General features: G+C 33.9%; 1 protein-coding gene across 1 annotated transcript in view; it reads left to right on the top strand.

Moving 5' to 3' along the window:
- Positions 1–14,654, top strand: part of LOC149906775 (uncharacterized) — a 103,991-nt gene that overhangs the window by 58,341 nt on the left and 30,996 nt on the right. Inside the window, exons 2-5 of the mRNA XM_090104941.1 lie at positions 6,937–7,042; positions 7,365–7,476; positions 12,673–12,839; positions 13,237–13,320. Coding sequence (XP_089961067.1) covers positions 6,937–7,042; positions 7,365–7,476; positions 12,673–12,839; positions 13,237–13,320 — 469 coding nt within the window. The remainder of the gene's footprint in view (positions 1–6,936; positions 7,043–7,364; positions 7,477–12,672; positions 12,840–13,236; positions 13,321–14,654) is intronic.

A 14,654-nucleotide genomic window follows, 5' to 3' on the forward strand; every position in this document is an offset into this window, starting at 1 on the left:
GCTCTTTCATTTGATACCCCACGCGGCATGTTTTGGGAATGTTTATTTTTTTCTTTGTATGCCATATTTAATTACCGGGGTGCGGGGAAGGGGACCACAAAACTGGTTGGCAACATCTGTCTATAGGATGTCTGGGATCTATATAATATATATCAGAAGTCAGATTTAGGTCCGTTATTTATGCAAACGAACATCTCCTTGGAGCCTGCTCTATTACTAGAGTTATAACACAAAATAAAGCTGTATTTGGTACATTAAATAGGAATGCTTACGATACGTAAGTAAGTAATTTTTTTAATGTCCTTATACAGGGTGTAATCGTTAAGTGTGCACAGGCGATTATTCCGTAGGTAACTATTGCAGATATCAAAAAACTTTATACTGACATCGTAAGCCCTTTATCTAATGAGTAAAATGACAACAATAACTTTTTAAAAATAAAACGGGAAATATCCAAAAATTTTACACCAAACACCATTGAGCTCTATCTTTCTTTACTCTATCTACGTATGATATAAAACCTGTTAAATAATAAATAAATAAAATAAAAAAAAATGTTAAATAACGTACCAAAGCAGTAATTGCATAGTAATTCGTAAGAGCATACAAACTAATAAATCAGTCCAATGTTTATTACGTGTTTACTGTTGCGTTGTTGTAGCGACATATTGTTTCTAGAGACGATCTTTATAAGGTGTACCATTTTCATAGATTAACCACGTTAAAATCTTTAATCTTTTTTTTATATATAAAAATGAATCGCAAAATGTGTTGGTAAGCGCATAACTCGAGAACGGCTGAACCGATTTCCATAATTCTTTTTTTATTATATTGCTTGAAGTACGAGGATGGTTCTTATGTAGAGAAAACGTAAATATTATGTACCCCGGGCGAAGCCGGGGCGGACCGCTAGTAATTTAATAATAATTTTTAATTTATTGTATTCAATTGAAATTTATATTGTTGATAGATTAGATATGTAAATATAATAAACTAGATTTACGCCCACGGCTTTGACCGCGTTAAAGGAAATTCCCATAAGAATGAGTTCAGAAAAAGTATAATCTTTGTCACTCCCTAGCCTCTTAACTATCTCCAGACACAAACATATTCTATCTATACTAATATTATAAAGCTGAAGAGTTTGTTTGTTTGTTTGAACGCGCTAATCTCAGGAACTACTGTTCAGATTAGAAAAATGTTATAGGTGTTATATAGCCCATTTATCGAGGAATGCTATAGGCTATATAATATTATCATCACGTTAATACCAACAGGAGCGGAGCAATGCGGGTAAAAACGCGCATAAAACTTTCTTCACGATGTGAATAAAAGACAAACAAACACACTTTTGCATTTATAAAAGTATAATTTAACTTAGTTAGTATAATTTAACTTAGTTTAATTTTAGATTAAGTAAGGAAGTAAGGATTATGTCTGACTCGCTATCACGTTAACCAAAGGTTTTTAAAACTAAAAAATATAGCACATCTTTTGAGTAGGTATATAAAACGCCTTGTATTTTCACACGCGTGGCTCAGAAGAAAGCATCGCACTTGACACACGTTCCTGGAGTTAGACACGCTCATGTTTTAGGTCATCTTAATGTCTGAAATCTAGTTTTTTTTTTACTTTTGAGTTTTGGTAATGTTTCTAGTTTAAATCATGTTTTGAAATACGTTTGTTTGGATACTAGAATGGTAAATTTGTTTGATTTGGTTAAAAATTAAAAATATTTTGAATTAATTTGCCCGGGTAAGCTAAATAATTGTACGTCTATGCGTTTATCGACTTACTGCATGTGTCCATGATAGCTTGACACTTTTGAGTAACAATTTCATACAATATATTTTCGACTGGTTGTTGTTGAGTTAAACAAAACTAAAAAGATTATATTATTTAGAATACGAACATATTATAGGAACAAATAATATCTTGAAAGACTGCATACTAGATTAAATTGAAAATAACAATAATTGTAAACTTCAGTTATTATAGATATTTATTTCATCTATGCATCTATTTTCAGTATTATTTCAACGCAGAAAATAACACATTTATTTAAAATAACAACATATTATGATTCAGCAAATACGTATAAATAACTACAATTATTCGTTATAATAAGTAGGTACTTCAGTTTCTCGATACCTCATTAGGCACGTGCGTTTCTGATTCTCAACTATAAGGGTACAATTGAATTGTCTCTCGATTTAAAATAAGTGGTTCATTTGTATAAGCGTTTTAAAAGAGGAATTTGATTTTTTTGAATTGTCATTTTTAATGCTTTTCTATTTATGTTAATTTCAATATCTTTAAAGATTTTTAATAAAAAACGTTTATGTATGTATAATATGTTAAGTTTTCTACAAAACAGGCGAAGCCACGCGCGGATAATTAATTAGTAATAACCTACAGCCTACTCCCACAAACTTTAGCTATCCATAACAAAATATAACTTCAATTGAATGCCATTAAACCATTTCATTATGTTTATACAGACATAATAGAGCAAAATTATCCAACATTGGACAAATACAGTTCAATTAAATCCGATTCGCTAATGAAGTTTCATATAATATCTGGAATAACGAGCAGTTTTGGTGATAGTAGGTATAAATCCAGCAAGGTAAACACATTTTTGTACTATTAATGTAAAATTTAGGAGAAATCTTAGAATTGCTGTAGAAATCTACTTAGTAACAAATAAAATCATATCTGAAGCGGATTTGGCGTATATGAACGGGCTAGTCATTCAGTCAAATAGCAGATTTAACCAGATGACGGCGACATAATATACATACCAACGCGTAATCAACAATGTACCGGTAAAACCTGCTAGCTTTGCCAACGGTTGCAGACTTTGCCATAGCCAACTTCTGAGGGAAAAAGTGTAGTCACATCTTAATATCAGTTTTTTGTCATTTATGCATGCCTGTATAGTAAAATTTATGAGTTAAATGGCAACACCGAATGAGATGTGGCAACCCAGCTTGTTTTTGAGATGTCATTTTCGGCGGTTACTTTTTTCGAATGTTGGCGGTATGAAACTTAGTGCTCCGGAACTTTTACAAAAACAAACGGGAAAAGCATTGCCTACGTAAGTCTTTTTTTGATATTATGTTAACATAATGTTCTTTAGCTAAATAAAAGCTGATTTACTGTGCTACAAGCTACCTTTACTTCGCAATTGGTATTGGTAAATTCAACAACCCCAATCACAACGTCTGTGATGGTGACTTTGCCATGTTTTGTTGGAGGTTAGGGCTGCCACAAAATTTCTGATAAATATTTTAATTAAATTGTCATTGTAAGAACCTACTGACTGGTGAAAAAAAAATATAAATAGTTAGGTAGCCAGGTATGAAATACACAGTGCATGTGCTTAAATGAAGGTTGTTTTACAAAAGGTATTTATTTATTTAAGAAAGGTATTTATTTATTTATTTATTTAAAAAGAAATAGAGACACATAAAGTACAGCTAATAGGAAATAATGTGTACAAACGGATTTTAAAACTTGATTGGATTGGTTCCTATCAAGTTTAAAATAACAACAATTTTTATATTCAATCAAGATCATATAAATAAGAATTTGTCATTGTTTAAATCTTTTAGGAATGTCGTGTAATGTGTGATATTAAAAAAAAGTTAGTTAGTTTAATGAATACTATTTTTTTTTGTTTTATTATGTAAAACAATTCAAAGTTAAGAAACTAACTAGAAGTAATTGATTATGTTTTTTTTTTACTTTTACTAAATTGTTCCTACTACGAAAACATTTTTATTTGACAACCCTAACCCTAACTTCTTCTTATATAGGAAATATTTTGGAAAGGTTGGTGAATTTGCCACCTTCTTAGAGAGTTAAATAACCAGTGCTAAATAATATAAAGTTTTTACTTTATTTTACGGGATATAGGAAGAGTGCAAATATATTACTTTTTAACCTCATAAACTCCAAAAATTTCATTTTTTCTTTCATATGGCAAATTTACCAGAAGTGACAGCTAACTTTGTCATAATTGTTTTTATGCTTAAAATATTATAATTTACAAAAATGAAATAGATATTTAGTAATAATGTAAATTTTCATGAAATTTACTACGTCTAGGTGCAGGTTACTCATTACGTTTTCATACAATTATATTTTTTTAAAGCGAATCAAACTTTTTGACACATGAAAAAGTGGCAAAGTAAGCAGGTTTCACGGTACCTATTATGAAAGTTTGAACGCGCTATTTGAATTACGAAGATTTTTATCAAGATTAAAAGTATTACATAACTAACTGACAGACATCCTTGTACATACACTGAGCACAAAGCATTCCTCTCAAACTGATTGAATAAAATTTCAATACCGAACGAACTACGACTAAGTTATTTATCGAATTTCTAAAATAGCAAAGGGAACCGTAAATATTTGTCCGTCTAGGATCCATTTACTGCTCTGTGAATATTTGAGACGTGATGAAGTACAGTTTGCAACGCATTACATCTGCTCCCGTACCATGTGTATTTCTATCTGTGCCCCGCGGTTTTACTCGCATTGCTTCGCTCATATTGGTCTTAACATGATGATAATATATAGCCTATAACCTTCCTCGATAAATGGACTATCAAAAACCGAAAGAATTTTTCAAATCGGACCAGTAATTCTTCAGATTAGCGCGTTCAAACAAACAAACTCTTCAGCTTTATAATATTAGTATAGATAAGACTTTAAACATTATATTATACAACCATAGTAGTACCTAAAATTAGTCTTAAATTATACACACAATAAACCAGTTGGAATAAAATGAAATCGCCCTATATTCTATTTATAGAGCATCTCTCTACAACAACCCTTTTATAAACAGGTTCAACATAAAATCGATAAATTTTAACACGATTCGTTAAAAGGAAAAAGCTGCTCACAATTGTTTACTTAATAACAAAATCTAGTTATAACATAGTATACAGTATATAATCTATACTAATAATATTATAAAGCTGAAGAGTTTGTTTGTTTGTTTGTTTGTTTGAACGCACTAATCTCGGGAACTATTAGTCCGATTTGAAAAATTCTTTCGGTGTTAGATAGCCCATTTATCGAGGAAGGTTATAGGCTATATTTCATCACGCTACGGGCAACAGGAGTGGAGCCCCGGGGGTGAAACCGCGCGGAGCAGCTAGTGGCTTTATATTTTCCATTACGCTTCGCTTTTCTTTTTAACTATCTCTCTATATTATTAACTCTATTGTCGAGCTAAAATTATGGACTGGAAAATGGAAGTTTATAATTTTGTTTCGCAAAATGGATCGTCAATATTATCACTATGAATACAAGCTTGTTCTTTTCAGTTTTATGTTGCTTTTATATTTTATGTCAGTTATTGGTTATTGAAGCTTTAGATTGAAGAGGATGCATTTTAAAACTACGCCAATAGAGTCAGTTTGTTTATGAAGGACTAGTTGTGCTCCGCGGTTTCAGCCGCATTGCTCCTCTTGTTGGTCTTAGCGTGATGATATATAGCATATAGCCTTCCTTGATAAATGGAACGCGCTAATCTTAGGAACTTCTGGTCCGATTTGAAAAATTCTTTCGGTGTTAGATAGCCCATTTATCGAGGAAGGCTATAGTCTAAATATAATTATGGTATGACCAATAGGAACGGATCAATGTGGGTAGAACCGCAGGGCACAGCTAGTAATGCTATCCTTCCTCCTTATATTATAAATGCGAAAGTTTGTGAGGTCGGATTTTTGGCTATATATCATCTCGCTAAGACCAACAGGAGCGGAGCACTGCGTACTGGTAAAACCGCGGAGCACTGCTAGTCTGATATAAATGCGAAAAAATCATTCCGAAAAATGTTTTTCTATAACTGTATACAGTTAAAAGTTGCCTAAAAATATTATATGAAAACATCAGTTGTAGATCAGCAGTTAGTAATCTATCAATCATAATGTAAATTGTTAAACCAAATTTATACATAGGTACAAACAAACAATTGAACTAACTCCTTTTAATGAACCTACAAAACGAACACAAGGATAAAGACTCATCTTTTTACCCACATAAAGTTCTCAAGTTAATCATCTCATTACAACACAAGCTGCTAGTAATAAAATGGCTCATAAAATCCTTCCTCAAGACTATTAAAGTACATCGCGACAAATACACACACATGTACACGTAGCAAATTTAGTGTGTACGTGATGTTGCACTTAGTAAGATTTTCCTTAAATGTTTTTGTTTATTAACACAATATGTAACTTGTAGGGTAAGAGAGCTAAGAACTGAGTTGGAGCAAAAATAAGAATTGAGAAAAAATGCGTGTGAAACCAATTAAGTAATTTATTTTCTCAATATGATACATTATTCATATTAAAGACTGTCCTTCTGATGACTTATTTTCGGGTTTATAAATTTATTTTTAATAGTTACTAGCGGTCCGCCCCGGCTTCGCCCGTGGTACATATTTACGTTTTCTCTTCATAAGCACCATCCTCGTACTTGAAGGAATCTAATAAAAAAAGAATTATCGAAATCGGTCCACCTGTTCACACGTGATGCCGTGACAACGCGGAACGAGTTTCATTTTTATATATTATGTGCGTTGTTCAGGCACCAATCGGTTTTTGTACCAAAATAATTTATACTTGACAAAATAAATCCTTTATTTCACTTGTTTTTACATACACTATAGTCAAGTTGCCAACTTATGCATAAACTAGCTGCTCTCCGCGGTTTCACCCCTTAGCTCCACTCCTGTTGGTCGTAGCGTGATGATATATTATAGCCTATAGCCTTCCTCGATATATGGGCTACCTAACACCGAAATAATTTTTCAATCCGACCACCAGTTCCTGATATTAGCGCATTCAAACAAACACAAGTTTATAACATTAGTATAGTATAGATTAATAAACTTAATTTCCATTGTTTCAGATTCAAAGCGAGATCACTGCAACAAGACAGTTGAGATATATGAAGATGTGTCGTCTCCGCCCGTCACAGCAGAGAACTTTGGTCGACCGCTCACTTGTACATATAGGTATGGTGCTAAATTAAATATTAAAACAATTATATAGGAAATTAATTGAAAATCAGTCAATAGAATGACTGGTTGTGGTTACATAGATTGTATGTTCTTGAGTTAATGAATTAAAACCAATCACTTATCGCTGCGCTATTTTTATGTATTTTTACCGACTAAGTTTATTTTGAAGCTTAATATTACTGAATTGTTTTTCTTCTAAGTCTATAACCTTGTACGAATTCCCAAAAAGATATTTTAAGACTGACCAGTCAAAAAAACCGTTAGTATCTGTCCTATTTCAATGAAGGAAAAACATTTAAACATCCTTTTTTCGCAGGTTTAGAGCATTCCGCGGGTCACCAAAAGACTGGATCTTAAGGATACGTTTCAAGAAGTTCAAAGTGGGTAGTTTAATAAATGGCACCACTTGTCACAAGGGATATATGCAGGTGAGTTCTGGAACTTCGCAGACGTTAAGTGTCGCGTCAGATTAGAGCTAATAGCTCTGAACTGCACAAACTTGCTAGTTGCTATTCACAAAACATTGTACGATTAGAGAACATTTTGAAGATACGATTATGTGTATATGTTACGGCTAAAGGTAGGTGAGAACATAAACTTAAGATTAGCCGGCTAAACTTAGGTTTATTTTCGACGAGGTGTTAATGTTAGTTTGTTCTATCTTTAGCCGGCTAAACTTAAGTGTAACCGCAGGCCCGTGGCTAAAAATGTCGGGGTGGGTAGATTTGGTTACTATAATACATGTAAGGAACAGGGCGAGTGTTTTCTGGCACTTCGCCGGCTGCTGCCGCAGCACGCTCGCTGCGCTCGCTCGGCTCGTGCGGGTCTTAAGAGTTCTAACCTAACCTAACCTAGCCACCAGCTTTCTGCCCTGAGTCGGGGTGGGTAGATTTGGTTACTATAATACATGTAAGGAACAGGGCGAGTGTTTTCTGGCACTGTGCGGGCCCCTCAAGCCCTCCACCGGCCCGGCGCTAACCAAATCTACCCACCCCGACATTTTTAGCCACGGGCCTGTGGTTACACTTAAGTTTAGCCGGCTAAAGATAGAACAAACTAACATTAACACCTCGTCGAAAATAAACCTAAGTTTAGCCGGCTAATCTTAAGTTTATGTTCTCACCTACCTTTAGCCGTGACATATATAAACCTATTTCTCCGACATAAGCTTTTGTAGCAGGATAGGTAGGCAGCAGGAGGATTTCAATAACTAAGCTTTAATAGAAATAAATTTGCATATAATGTATCCTACCTATCCGGTAGGATACATTATATGCAAAGGAAGATAGAGAAAAAAATATATTTAAGTGTATCAAACCGTATGCAAACAAAATATCTTAACAGATTAGTTAGTAGTAGATTGTGGATTCTTCAATAGATGTGGCTTTCCATATAGGTGATAGTTATTACAAGTACAAACTGACTGACCAAACACAGGACAACGCAGTTCTGGACTCAATCCCCGGAGGTCTTCATATAAATGTTTGGTTTGGTATAACTTCGGTAAACAAGATATAAAACAGATGTGGAGTGGCCCAGTTCAGAGGACAGTGTATTTACTTATTGCTATTACTATCCTACTCAAATATACCATACTCAAAAGGCTAAGTTCTTAGAAAATGATTGTTTGATTCGTTATAGTTATACGTTGTACCTATATTTTAGTTTGACCATAAATGCATCCACTGTCAATGAGGCATCTTAAAGCAACCAATAAAAAATGATGATACACTGAGTGGCAAGCCTAATTACGGCATACATAATATTTACTGATATAACTATTTATTTCATCTCATTGTATATTTTTTGTGTCCATGATAAACGTATTTTCATTTCATGCTATTTCAATGCATTACTTCTTTTCATCGACGATCATAATATTTCAACATTTTCATTATTCTAATGATATTTCCGTTAAGAGCTATGTTAGTGAACTTAGCAGATCATTTTTAGCAGATCAAAAAAAAATGTGAGTTCTTATCGCGTGCAGTTGAGTTCTACAGTTCCTGATACTTTTTAGAAATAGTTCTGGCGTTTTTACCTTAAAAAACGACATTTGAAAAAATGATCTGCCAACTTCCCGTAGCAGATCATTTTTAGCAGATCAAAAAAAAAAATGTGAGTTCTTATCGCGTGCAGTTGAGTTCTACAGTTCCTGATACTTTTTAGAAATACTCGCGTAAAATGAAACACTAGAAAATTTATTTATGTCATATTTCATCACGCCGTAGCACCATGCCGTAGCATCATGCCGTAGCATCACGCCGTAGCATCACGCCGTAGTATCATGCCGTAGCGTCATGCCGTAGCTTCATGCCGTAGCACAATGCCGTAGCATCATGCCGTAGTATCACGCCGTAGCATCACGCCGTAGTATCATGCCGTAGCGTCATGCCGTAGCTTCATGCCGTAGCATCATGCCGTAGCATCATGCCGTAGCATCATTCCATAGCATCACGCCGTAGCATCATTCCGTAGCATCATGCCGAAGCATCACACCGTAGCATCACACCGTAGCATCACGCCGTAGCATCACGCCGTAACACATGCCGTAGCATTACGCCGTAGCATCACGCCGTAGCATCACAGCGTAGCATCACGCCGTAGCATCACAGCGTAGCATCACGCCGTAGCATCACGTCGTAGCATCACGTCGTAGCATCACGTCGTAGCATTACGTCTTAGCATCACGTTAAGCCGGGTCCAGGTCGGGTATTTTCAAATGTCGTTTGTTAAGGTAAAAACGCCAGAACTATTTCTAAAAAGTATCAGGAACTGTAGAACTCAACTGCACGCGATAAGATCATTTTTTCAAATGTCGTTTTTTAAGGTAAAAACGCCAGAACTATTTCTAAAAAGTATTAGGAACTGTAGAACTCAACTGCACGCGATAAGAACTCACATTTTTTTTTGATCTGCTAAAAATGATCTGCTAAGTTCACTAACATTTAAGAGCTCTTGCTTTTCTGTAGACCATATTATACCACAGTATTCTTCCTACAAACACTACGCTATCAAAATTATCATAACAATATCTAGTACAAGTTACGCTTAAACAAATGAACAGAAACGAAATTGCTCCAGTCCATTCCAAAAGCTCAAAGCTCACAAATTTCAATAAGAAATCACGATCCAATAATCTCCGAGCAAATTGGTCTTCCGTACTTTTACCGAGTTCAGAATTAATTAATAAATTCGACCTAAATTAACTAACGCACCTTACTGCGCTAGTCGTAGCGTAATTTTACGGCTCAAAAATTTTGACCTTTGTCTTAAAATTTCTTGATTCGATTCGCTCGGATTTAACGGGATTATTAAAATACTGAATCTAGAATCAAGTTTTGTGATGAAATTGTTTGATTTAAGTAACGTAACGGCACCGTTGTACAGATTAAGGAAAAAATTGAAGTTTTTTGAAAATTTCTCGTAGGTTTTTTAACTTTATTGGATATTGTTTAGTTATACCTTTAGTTCAATGTTAGTTTAACGTAACCAATGTTAGAAAAAAGATTACAATGCATAAATAAAGAAGTTATTTATAAATTAAAAAACCACTTTTTTGCACCAGTGTTGGACAGTGAAAAATCTAATGATGGACACCCAGTTTTGGACAACATCCAGTTATGAACACCCATTTATGGACTGTACCTAATGTTGTTTCTCCAGTTATTTACACTTGGAAAAGACTTATAGTTAGCAATAGAATCTTGAAAATGATGATTGGAATACAATAAATCGGGGATGCATTTATGAAAAATAGTACTTAATAATTATTTTGCATACCTATAATATTTAAAACAGTCTTAATTTCCATTTTCTAGGCAAAAATTGGACAAATGCATCGTTAAATACGAGGTATGTCCGTTAAGAAACACCAATATTGTTTTTTTTTCAATAAGTCAGGGATGAAAAATATAACTAAAAAGTACTGCCATTCCATCCATTTTGGGAATTCTTCTTTTTCGTTATATCACTCTAGTCAGAGCGAACGTGGTCAACATGAGGTTTGGGGGGTAGATGTTACCCGCTTCACGATGTTCCACCATATATCTCTCTGTTTCCTGGCATTCCGCTACACTCGTGAAGTGAATCGCCAATCTGAATCCGCCAGTAGCCTTAATCTGATCGGTCCATCGATATGGGTTCCAAATTGTAGCACCCTCGTGCTACAATGGATTCCAAATTGTAGCACGAGGCAAAAAGCTTTTTTTAAACTGTTGTCAAGATGGTGTGGATGAAATTTAAGCGTGTATGCTATATGGTGGTGGAATTTAGCAGCAGACAGCGATCCAAACAGTTCATCAGAGAACTCTCTATGATAGATGCGTTACAATACGCATAAGTATGCGACTTCTCTACGCAGTGATAGAGAATGAAGCAGAGAACGAGTCGCACAGCACATAATGACACATTGTTCTAAAATATATTCTTCATGTTTAGATAGATATTATGTTGTTGGACCCATTAGTGTAATTTTAACAAAAAATATCAATGTCCATTATAGGAACCAAAGCAAATCCAGTCATGGACAATTGTTGTACAATATTGGAACCCTTTGTTTGAAATGGTCGTGATAGGTATATTATTAATCAGAAAGAAAAGATAATACAGAGAAGCGCATGTAAATAATAAGTTTAAAAAAAGTTTATTTTCGACATATGTCCATAAATGGATATATCCATAGAATTAAATCCAGTTATGGACACTGAAGAATTTTATTTAAACAACATAACCTATCATGATACTAAATCGTGTAATATTTCGTACACTTAACTACTATAAATAAAAGTAATATCAAATTTTGCTGACATTTATACAAAAATTCTTATAACCAAAATTGTGACCTCACTTCCTTAAGGATTTCCTTAGTAAAAACGGATTTCTTCGAAACGAGTCGCAGCAACTAAACATAACGTTCTGCCATCTTCAAACATTTTGGCCGAATAAGATGAAGTGTCGTATTCTGATAGCTTATGAACCAAACTTTTATTTTAAGTATTGCCAAATTATATAACGTTAATTTTGGCCTTAATATTTAAATTTAATATTTATTTTGTCCATTACTGGATGCTTGTCCACGACTGGTGCCGTTACCTTATGTATTGGTAGATAGTTTGTTGGTGTTAGATTAAAATTTAATAATAACATTTCAATAGGCACCTACCTTTAGGCAACTACCTACTATATAATATTTGTCACGATAAAAATTTTGGAATGAATAATAATTACTTTCGAGCAAATAAATATAATTTGAATTTGAATTTAAATGGAATTTTCCATGTTTGAATTTCAAACTGAACTCACACTATTTTTTCAACGTTTAACATCAATATTTATTTTGTTTCAATTTATAAGTCAATTTTGCACTCCAAAATCCATTAAAGTTTAATATTTTTCACAATATTTTTTGTCAGTTATTCATCCTTGGAAATAAGTACGTAATAATATATTATATATGTATGCCCATTTCTCTATTTGCTTTTGGAAATATTATTTTTCCATCAAATAGATCTCTATTCTAATTCTCCACAAAATTAGTTAATGGTTGCCATAGCAACGCACACACACATTCTCATACTATGACGTCACTACCACCATAATTCTACACAAACATTTTGTTCCAGATAGTCGATGGGAACGCAAAAACGGACGTATCAAACAGAAAAGAGCCGGGTCTATTCTGCGGGGAGATAGAACAGCCGCAAACCTTTATATCCGAGACTAACTTTGTGAAAATTGTCTTCCACGCTGATAACTTCACCGACCAAACTTACTTCAGCTTTGACTCAAGGTTATTATGAACTAGACTTGCTGAGGAAAGCAGCTTGTATGTGTATTATGTAGACCATGGTATTATAATAATTTGAAATATCGAAAGAGAAGTATTGATAATTTATTAATAACTGTTAAAATAGTCAATAAATATTATTTTAGTTGACGCCGTGTTGTTTGAAATAATTTCTTGGTCTGTTGTTTAAAGGTCTCTGGAGCCTAATTTTTTTAAAAAGTATTTTTATTCCACAAATATTTTACCATAAGTCTTAAATAAACTGATTAGAATAAGCAAAATAAGTGCTTGATTTTTGAAAATGGTGTTCTTGTTTGTAATTATCGTTTTAATAAAAATTGTGCTTACATTTAATCAAATTTAGATTCTAAACTTCTCTACATAAGGTACAATTTTACAGAGCAGAACAGCAGTTCGAAGTGTATCTCAGATATGGACAGCATCCAGAGCTATACCCGAATAGAAGAGGAGAAGTTGTGGCTGGGTAAGTTTCTACTTTATTTAAGACTGCATAAAGTAGATTTTTCATTGGCAATTATATTTATTTTGATTGTTATTGATTAAGTTAAACATAATATCGAAGAACGATATTGAAGGCAGCTATTGTCTAGTGTAACAGGCGGTTCTAGACATTATTTATAAAGCCTATCTTTCCGTGAAAATTGCTGTATCAATAGAAATGATTTAATATGTGGCATCTTTCCAATTTAAAATACCTAAATAATGTATAGGATGTACACTTTAACATTAAACCAAGTGAAAGTTGCACGTTCTTCTCAACTTGGGACTAAAATTAAACATTTTTTTATCTTGTTTTTGCTATGCTATAACTGCAACACATCGCAACTAAATAACTACACAGAACACCCTCCCACTAAAATACTTCAACAACAATAGCACACCAACTATACATCACGAGCAAGGATATTTAAATCGCGTTTTTCCACCAATACATCTGAGTTGATTACAAGTTATAAATCAGAGATTGCAATAATAGGTGGCCGGGTGGCACGTCGACAATTCAACGCGATTTATTCACAATTTTGGTCACGTACCGACCAAAGTGCTAGCCATTTGGAGGCTGCCAGAAAATGATTCCACACTGACAGTTCAGTTAAGGGCCTTAGTAATTGCTGGGTCGATTTATGCTACAATAAAGCTTGATTGGTGGTCGAAAAATGGGGATGTTTATGCATGTTTCACTGCAATGCCGTGATTTCAAATGTATTTTATTATTTTTTTACTGGTATGGATTAAAATGAGTTTAAATACGTTGTTGATATGTCGTGGTCATATCTTAAATTTGCTCATTTCATGATATGACTGGCCATTTCACGAAATGGTCGCATTTCGTGAAATGGCCAATTTAGTTTGGCCACATCATGATGTGGCTTGATCAGATCAATGATAAGAAATCGTTTCACGATATGGCCAACTAATCGCGCGGTTTTTTCATGAAATGAACAAAATTATTTGATCATATCGTAAAATAGTTACATTAATCATTGGTAGAGGCGCTGCAAGCTCTGTGTTTATGTGATAAGATGGCGGCCGCTGGCGAAAATTTAATTATTCGCAGTTAAAAACTTCATAATTCGTTTAATAACAATATGAAGAAATTCATAGCAAAGAACGACGCATTTTTTCTTTATATTTATATATCCTACTATAGTATTATAATTGTTTGTTTTTTAAAAAGCGATTCTGCTTCTGGCACTCGCCGGCCGCTGCCGCGGCACGCTCGCTTTGCTCGCTCGGCTCGTGCGTTGTTTATCAAAGTCTAACCTAACCTAACCTAACTGTTTTTTATTGCAAAAA

The sequence above is a fragment of the Colias eurytheme genome, chromosome 8 (genome assembly GCF_061535395.1).
Source record: "Colias eurytheme isolate Ceu_HAF_F1 chromosome 8, ilColEury1 Martin Lab GWU primary, whole genome shotgun sequence".
NCBI classification, from domain to species: domain Eukaryota; kingdom Metazoa; phylum Arthropoda; class Insecta; order Lepidoptera; family Pieridae; genus Colias; species Colias eurytheme.